At 45.4% G+C, this 8540-nt stretch overlaps 1 protein-coding gene across 2 annotated transcripts in view; it reads right to left on the bottom strand.

Moving 5' to 3' along the window:
* TNFRSF18 (TNF receptor superfamily member 18) overlaps positions 1–7322 on the bottom strand; it is a 98201-nt gene extending 90879 nt beyond the window's left edge. For both annotated transcript variants that reach the window (XM_063943168.1, XM_063943167.1), the window contains exon 1: positions 7038–7322. In XM_063943168.1, the coding sequence (XP_063799238.1) occupies positions 7038–7191 (154 nt within the window). In that variant the 5' untranslated portion in view covers positions 7192–7322. The remainder of the gene's footprint in view (positions 1–7037) is intronic.
* Between the last annotated feature and the right edge of the window lie 1218 nt (positions 7323–8540).

Consider the following 8540-nt stretch of genomic DNA (forward strand, 5'->3'; position numbering starts at 1 on the left):
TGAGGAACCTTTTGCCCGCTTGTCCACGAAAAGACTGCGCCTGATAATACGGCGTCTTCTCATGTTGAGATGCGACCTGGGGTACAAACGTGGAATTCCCAGCTGTTGCCGTGGCCACCAGGTCTGAAAGACCGACCCCAAATAACTCCTCCCTTAATAAAGCAATACTTCCAAATGCCGTTTGGAATACGCATCACCTGACCACTGACGTGTCCATAACCCTCTCCTGGTAGAAATGGACAACGCGCTTAGACTTGATGCCAGTCGGCAAATATTCCGCTGTGCATCACGCATATATAGAAATGCATCTTTTAAATGCTCTATAGGCAAAAATATACTGTCCCTATCTAGGGTATCAATATTTTCAGTCAGGGATTTCGACCACGCCAACCCAGCACTGCACATCCAGGCTGAGGCGATTGCTGGTCGCAGTATAACACCAGTATGTGTGTAAATACCTTTTAGGATACCCTCCTGCTTTCTATCAGTAGGATCCTTAAGGGCGGCCATCTCAGGCGAAGGTAGAGCCCTTACAAGCGTGTGAGCGCTTTATCCACCCTAGGGGGTGTTTCCCAACGCACCCTAACCTCTGGCGGGAAAGGATATAATGCCAATAACATTTTAGAAATTATCAGTTGTTATCGGGGGAAACCCACGCATCATCACACACCTCATTTAATTTATCAGATTCAGGAAAACTACAGGTAGTTTTTCCTCACCGAACATAATACCCCTTTTTTGGTGGTACTCGTATTATCAGAAATGTGTAAAACATTTTTCATTGCCTCAATCATGTAACGTGTGGCCCTACTGGAAGTCACATTCGTCTCTTCACAGTCGACACTGGAGTCAGTATCCGTGTCGGCGTCTATATCTGCCATCTGAGGTAACGGGCGCTTTAGAGCCCCTGACGGCCTATGAGACGTCTGGACAGGCACAAGCTGAGTAGCCGGCTGTCTCATGTCAACCACTGTCTTTTATACAGAGCTGACACTGTCACGTAATTCCTTCCAACAGTTCATCCACTCAGGTGTCGACCCCCTAGGGGGTGACATCACTATTACAGGCAATCTGCTCCGTCTCCACATCATTTTTCTCCTCATACATGTCGACACAAAAGTACCGACATACAGCACACACACAGGGAATGCTCTGATAGAGGACAGGACCCCACTAGCCCTTTGGGGAGACAGAGGGAGAGTTTGCCAGCACACACCAGAGCGCTATATATATACAGGGATAACCTTATATAAGTGTTTTTCCCCTTATAGCTGCTGTATAGTTAATACTGCGCCTAATTAGTGCCCCCCTCTCTTTTTTTAACCCTTTCTGTAGTGTAGTGACTGCAGGGGAGAGCCAGGGAGCTTCCCTCCAACGGAGCTGTGAGGGAAAATGGCGCCAGTGTGCTGAGGAGATAGGCTCCGCCCCCTTATCGGCGGCCTTATCTCCCGTTTTTCTATGTATTCTGGCAGGGGTTAAATGCATCCATATAGCCCAGGAGCTATATGTGATGCATTTTTTGCCATCCAAGGTGTTTTTATTGCGTCTCAGGGCGCCCCCCCCCAGCGCCCTGCACCCTCAGTGACCGAAGTGTGAAGTGTGCTGAGAGCAATGGCGCACAGCTGCAGTGCTGTGCGCTACCTTGTTGAAGACAGGACGTCTTCTGCTGCCGATTTTCCGGACCTCTTCTGCCTTCTGGCTCTGTAAGGGGGCCGGCGGCGCGGCTCTAGGACCCATCCAAGCTGGGCCTGTGATCGTCCCTCTGGAGCTAATGTCCAGTAGCCTAAGAAGCCCAATCCACTCTGCACGCAGGTGAGTTCGCTTCTTCTCCCCTTAGTCCCTCGATGCAGTGAGCCTGTTGCCAGCAGGTCTCACTGAAAATAAAAAACCTAAACTAAAACTTTCACTAAGAAGCTCAGGAGAGCCCCTAGTGTGCACCCTTCTCGTTCGGGCACAGAGATCTAACTGAGGCTTGGAGGAGGGTCATAGGGGGAGGAGCCAGTGCACACCAGATAGTCCTAAGCTTTCTTTAGATGTGCCCAGTCTCCTGCGGAGCCGCTATTCCCCATGGTCCTTACGGAGTCCCCAGCATCCACTTAGGACGTTAGAGAAAATAATAAAACTGTGTTGCATGTGTAAATATACATTGGGCTTGAACCAAATGCTGGTGTAAATGTGCGTGCAGTTAAAAACCACGCCATAAAGGCGTGAGTATGTACAATGTGGATGAATGGAAAGACCCGATGTGGGGATAGGTGATATACGAAAATAAGTGATTAAAACCAACATAATGCAATCCACTACTGTTGCTGTGATAAACAAACTATTTTCCCAAAGGGTAAATATACAACTGATGTGACTGAGCTGAAGGTTGTGCCTAATGGAGCTATAATCCTTTCTGGCACTCAGATCGCCTCAATATGTATGTAACATTATTTTCAGAGAAAAGACAATCCCCTAAATGGCATGCTGGCTATGGGTGATCTCAAATGCGATCACACTCTGGCATATGTCAAGATTAAAACAAACAATTTAGAGAAAACATGCAAAAGATAAGTTCTCATTTAAACCATGCGGTGCAACAGAGTTCATGCGATGTATCCATTTGGCCTCCAGTTGCAACAATTTTTTATCGCGATCACCACCTCTAATGGATTGTGGAACATGATCGATTAGCTTGTAAACTAAGGAAGATAAAGAATGCTGTTTATCTTTAAAGTGTCTGGCCACCGGCTGATCGATGGTCTTCCCCTCCAAGGCTAGACGTGTTGCGGATCTGTGTTGGGTCATTCTTTCACGTAAAGTACAGGAGGTCTTCCCAATATATACAAGACTACAAGGACATCGAATCATGTATATCACATATCGCGTAGTGCACGTGAGCACATGGTGTATTGCCAACTTTCTTCCAGAGTATGGGTGTAAAACATAATTGCCCGTTTCTAAATATCGGCATGTAGTACAGCCAATGCACTTGTAGCTGCCTGCTTTCTTCGTTAAGAAATGTGAAGGATTCACCCCTCTGGAGGATTCAACATTATTATGTACTAACCAGTCTTTAAGGTTTTTGTTTCTCTTATAGCCCATCATAAGTTTTGTTCCCTGTAAAGCTGGAAGAGCAGGGTCAGTGTTGACTATCAGCCATAATCTTTTGGATATTGTATTAATGGTTTGAGACTCAGTATTGTAATTATTCACAAATATGGTCTGTCGCCCATTCTCCTTGATCTTCGGATTCTTCAGTTCCTCATGACTTAATTGCATGACCTTGGTTTTGGCCCTATGCAACGTTTCTTTGGAATAGCCACGAGACAGAAATTTCTGTGTCATTTGATCTATTTCAGCTGTGGCTAACTCATCATCGGTGGTGATTCTACGGATCCTCAAGAATTGCGAATAGGGAAGTCCCATCTTGAGAGCCACAGGGTGATGGCTTTGTGCATGTAATACATTGTTAACATCAGTAGGTTTGATATAAATTGAGGTTTTGATGTTCTTCCCATCCCAATGCACATTCACGATGACGCGATTGAGAGGGGACTGGTGGCGTCCGGAAGCGGGACATGGCACACATGACAAGCTACATTATTTAAGGTAATTGTTTGTTTGTATGCACTAGTTCTTGAAAAAAGTCTGAAATAGACTGAAACGTTGACACACCTCAAGACGCTGTCCGTCTGAATTATTCTTATCTACAGGACTTGTGAGTGCCGCCCTTTCATTTGTGTGCATATTGGAGTTGTAGCTCCATGGAGGGCACCCGAGCAAAGTAACAGGCTGGTCAGTCATGTGAGTGCCGACTCAATTGTTGGATATATATATATATATGCCACCCGCTTGTCACACTAAGTGCCCAGGTGCCCTCCGAGGTGATCTCCCACCAGATACATAGCACAAGAACGGGTGGCACTCATGGGACTGTCAATGGCGGAAATCAATGGACACAATACAGGTGTGACTCCTGTGTCCATTGATTTCCGCCATTGACAGTCCCGTACCAATACCCCGAAACGTTGATCTGTTTATGCAGTTTTTGCACTAAAGTCACTTTGCAGTTTAAGCCTCTGAGTGCCGCCTCATTCTTTGCCGCATGGATATGGGGTTAACACCCTAGTGGAGGGCACCAGAGCAAGCTAGCCCAAGGGGGCGGACCAAGTGCCTGCGATTGGTGTGTGTCTATATATATATATATATATATATATATATATATACATATATATACATACACATTTATATACAGTATATATTTACATACAGTATATGCACAGATACATATATTATATATATATATATACACATATATATATATATATATATATATTTATATATATATATATATATAATATATACAATAATAAAACAGCCAGGCTTACTTTTTCTGTAATACAGAACAGGAGACAGGAGAGTGAGAACTCACTCTTCTCTGTCTCCTCCAAGGCGCATACATGCTGCTCCACACGCTGCCTGCCACTGCCAGGGACATTTCTTTACCCTGCAGCCTGCGCGCTCAGCCAATTACCGAGCCGCAGGCTGCTGCTTTATAGGCTATTGGACAGCTGAGCCGTCGCTCAGCTGTCCTGTACTGTTAGGCTGCCCTGGCGGTCGGCGCTGTGGGTGTAAGGTTGCCAGGGCAACCAAGGGAAGCCGGAAGCGCAGCTCAGTGCCGCAGATCGTTAAGAGCTCCAATCTGTGGCGCTGTCACAGCGCAGCTCCCTCTCCTCCTCACCCTGGCCGCCTCAGCATCCGGGGGCACCTCTACTGATCTCCGTCCGCGAGCCCACACACCGCATAGGACTCGGAGCTGGCGGTATACAGCAGGCAGCTTGGGCTGGGAGCGTGGTCCTAGCTGCCGGCGCCCTCCACAGTGTGGCGCCTTAGGGCTGTAACACACACTCCGGTTTTTCCCGGATGGCAAAAAGCCGGACAAACTTTGTCCGGCTTTTTGCCATCCGGGAGAAACCGTCAGAGTCTGTCACACAGGACGGCTTTGAGCCGTGTGTGATGCTGTGCGCATGCGCAGCATCAGACACGGCTTCAGAAAAACCGTTGTGTGTGAAAGCTCCCCTTCACACACATGGTTTACTGGCTCCAAAGACCGCCCGGCGGCCGCCCGGCCGCCGGACCTTCCAGTGGTGAGACCCGGCTGCAACCCGGCAGCCGGGCCGGGGCCGTGCGGTGTGAAGGGACCCTAGCCCTCACACTGTTAACTACACTATGCTGAAACACACTACCCGGCTTTTGCCGGCCGGGAAAAAGCCGGACGGCTTTTTCCCGTGCCGGCATTGTAGTTAACAGTGTCCGGCTTTTTGCCATCCGGGAAAAACCGGAGTGTGTGTTACAGCCGTTACTCTTACGCGTAACCCGCGTAACGGGCGGGCCGGCCCTGGTCATGTGTGCAGATTGAATAATCATGATTAAGCAATCTCTAGTATGCATATGATAACTTAATCAAATTTACCAAATTTAGGTCACTATGGGTATTTGAAAAAGTTTCAATGTTACGGTAATTTGTGTAAACTAACTTTTTCAATTAATATTTATAGAACTGTTGGTTGCTGGTATGTTTAGAGTACCATCATCTAAAATAAAGGGTGGTACTCCATAAACATTAACAATCAAACATTTGCTTTATTGCACATAGTGTAATCTCAATACTTGTAAAATGATAACATTTTCTGTACTGAACTGTTACTGACGATGAAACCAAATTGGAACTTTCCTGTCCATACTGTATGGTCATTTTATCGAAAAAAAGACTGGCCATGCTGAAGCAAATATTAAGAAGCATAATACCCTTCCACAAGTTCTACAAAGTTAGTAAACCCCAGCAGAGAGCAGGTAAGCGCTTTCACTATAAAATGCACTTTCCTAGTTACTAGACCGCCATAACCTATTACTATTTTGTATCAGCATAATAACTCTGATGCTTAGTCAGTGCATCAATGATTCATCCTTCAAGGTATCTGTTCCCCTAAAACTATTTTTTTTTATATCTAGACAGGAGTTAGATATCTTGTGGGTATTTACATTGCACCTCATTTGGCAATATGCATTATTTACCTTATTAATTATATAATTGTAATTACATACAGTGCACGGTCAGGGTATGCGGTTGTTATGTCGACAATCAATAGGTCTACCACTATTGGTCGACATGGACTTATGGTCAACACAGGTAAAGGTCGACATGAGCTTTTCACCTCTTCTTATTTTTTTTTGCACTTTTTCATATTTTACGACCCCCGTGGACTGTGATTGGGAATAGTAACCCGCCTAAAGCATGGCGAGCGACACCAAAAAAAGTAAAAAAAAAACTCATGCAGAACTTTATCTGTGTCGACCTTTTCGATGTCGACCTTAAATCCATGCCAACATTTTACCTGTGTCGACCTAGTGCATGTCGACTAATAGTGGTCTACCTAATGACTGTCGACCTAGTTAGGGTCGACCCAATGATCCCCACCCCACAGTCAGACCATTGTGCAAAATAAATAGTATGTGAACATGCAAACTGCATAAGGATCAACATTTAAAAAGCAATAAAGAAATATTACATTTCTGCAGTAATTAAATATAAAGTATTATTTAGAGTTATTTTGGAGACTGTGAAGCAGTGGTTATGTTATAAAGGGGCAGATGTACAGTACTAAGCCTTGGAGAGTTACAAGGTGGAGAGAGATAAAGTGGCAGATGTACAGTACTAAGCCTTGGAGAGTGATAAGGTGGAGAGAGATAAAGTGGCAGATGTACAGTACTAAGCCTTGGAGAGTGATAAAGTGGAGAGAGATAAAGTGGCAGATGTACAGTACTAAGCCTTGGAGAGTGATAAGGTGGAGAGAGATAAAGTGGCAGATGTACAGTACTAAACCTTGGAGAGTGAAAAGGTGGCAACCAATGAGCTGTTCATTTTCAAACACAGTATGTAGCATGACAGTTAGGAGCGGATTGTCTGGTATTTTACCTCTCCCCATTTTATCTCTCTCCAAGGCTTAGTACATCTGCCCCAAAATTGTTAATATAGATTTAATGATACTCACCTTGTTGACATCTCTGGCAGCATATTGTCCCTTCTTTGGTGTGAAGCAGGTACCCATTCTCACAGAATTCCTCAGTCACAAATCTGGCAGTTCCATCCATAAGCATCACATACCACACTCCAAGCATTAACACCACCTTCCAGGTGAGACCCATTTTAAAACTGTTATAGTATTAAACAGGACTTGATGCTGCAGTCCCTAACAACTAATTACTTACAACTGAATAGGACTTTTTGGAGCCGTCACAAAAGATGACTCCTTCAGTGTACGTACTGTTTAGAATTTTATGCAGCACAGTGTGTGTACTTTAGTAGAAGTGCCACTCTTATCTTATATATCTTGGTGGGAGGATTAGGAAGTGTGCAGTATTCACATTTCCTGCTGTGTTACTTTGGTTTGGCTGTGTCTCAAGCCCTGTCATTGAGCTGCGAGCAATTCATGAGTAATGCTAGCCATACATCAGAACGATTTCTCTCCAACCAGCCAACTAGTTGGCTGGTTGCAAAGATAATCTGGCAGTGTGTGGGAGGAAATGATTATCAGCCGTTTGCTCCCACATGCTAAAAAATGGCCCCGAAATGGTCTGTCCAACTAGTTGGGAAAATCAAACCTGTTTGATTTTCCCAACTAATCGTTCAGGTGTAGGGGGGACGCTCCTCCCAACTGAACGATAAGTAGGCGGACACTGGCCAGCAGTGTCACCTACTTGTTACCCATCACTGCCGGCTGGGCTGACTCTGTCAGCCCAGAATCCTCGGCCGTGGCGGCATTGTGGCGCGGGAGCCGGAATGTGGTTCAGGGGCAGCTGCGGCAGTCCACTACTGTTGCCAGGCTGCCCCTGTCATTTCGTCAGCGGAGTCAGGAGGAGAACCAGGGGCAGGGGCAGCAGCAGTAGTTCTTCACTGCTGTGCTACCCCTGTGACACTGGGACCCCCCAGCAGCATTACAGGTCTGAGCGGGAGGAGAGGATCAGTCCCCCGCCCGCACTCCACCTCCCACACATGTCAAAGTGCAAACAGGTTTTTTTTTACCATTAAGAGATCACTTTGAGTCATAAAAAGCTTTTCCAATAACAAATGCGCAGTTATTTTATCAACTAACAGTCAAAGTTAGTAGGTAAATGCAGAATGGTGGTCTTTTCCACACATTCACAAATAACAAAACTGTAAATACAGTGGATACAGTCACTTCCATTTCATAATAATACATAATTCAGTATACTAAATAACCTGCATTAGGCTTCTGGATTAAGCGAAATAATGCTGCAGGTGGCAGCCCCCGCTATTCTCTGAGTTGCTTCTCAGGTAAATGTTCTTTCCCCATCCCTTTTTCTCATAAAAACAATGCCATCCAGCAAAGTGAAATCTAATTTATGCATTTTAAAAAGTATTGTAGGCAAGTTGATGTGCTTGATCTGTAAATAACTGGGAACACCCTATGGGGGTCATTCAGAGTTGATCGTAGCTGTGCTAATTTTAGCACCGCTACAATCATCTTCCTAGA

The sequence above is a fragment of the Pseudophryne corroboree genome, chromosome 10, assembly GCF_028390025.1.
Source record: "Pseudophryne corroboree isolate aPseCor3 chromosome 10, aPseCor3.hap2, whole genome shotgun sequence".
In the NCBI taxonomy this organism is placed as follows: Eukaryota; Metazoa; Chordata; class Amphibia; order Anura; family Myobatrachidae; genus Pseudophryne; species Pseudophryne corroboree.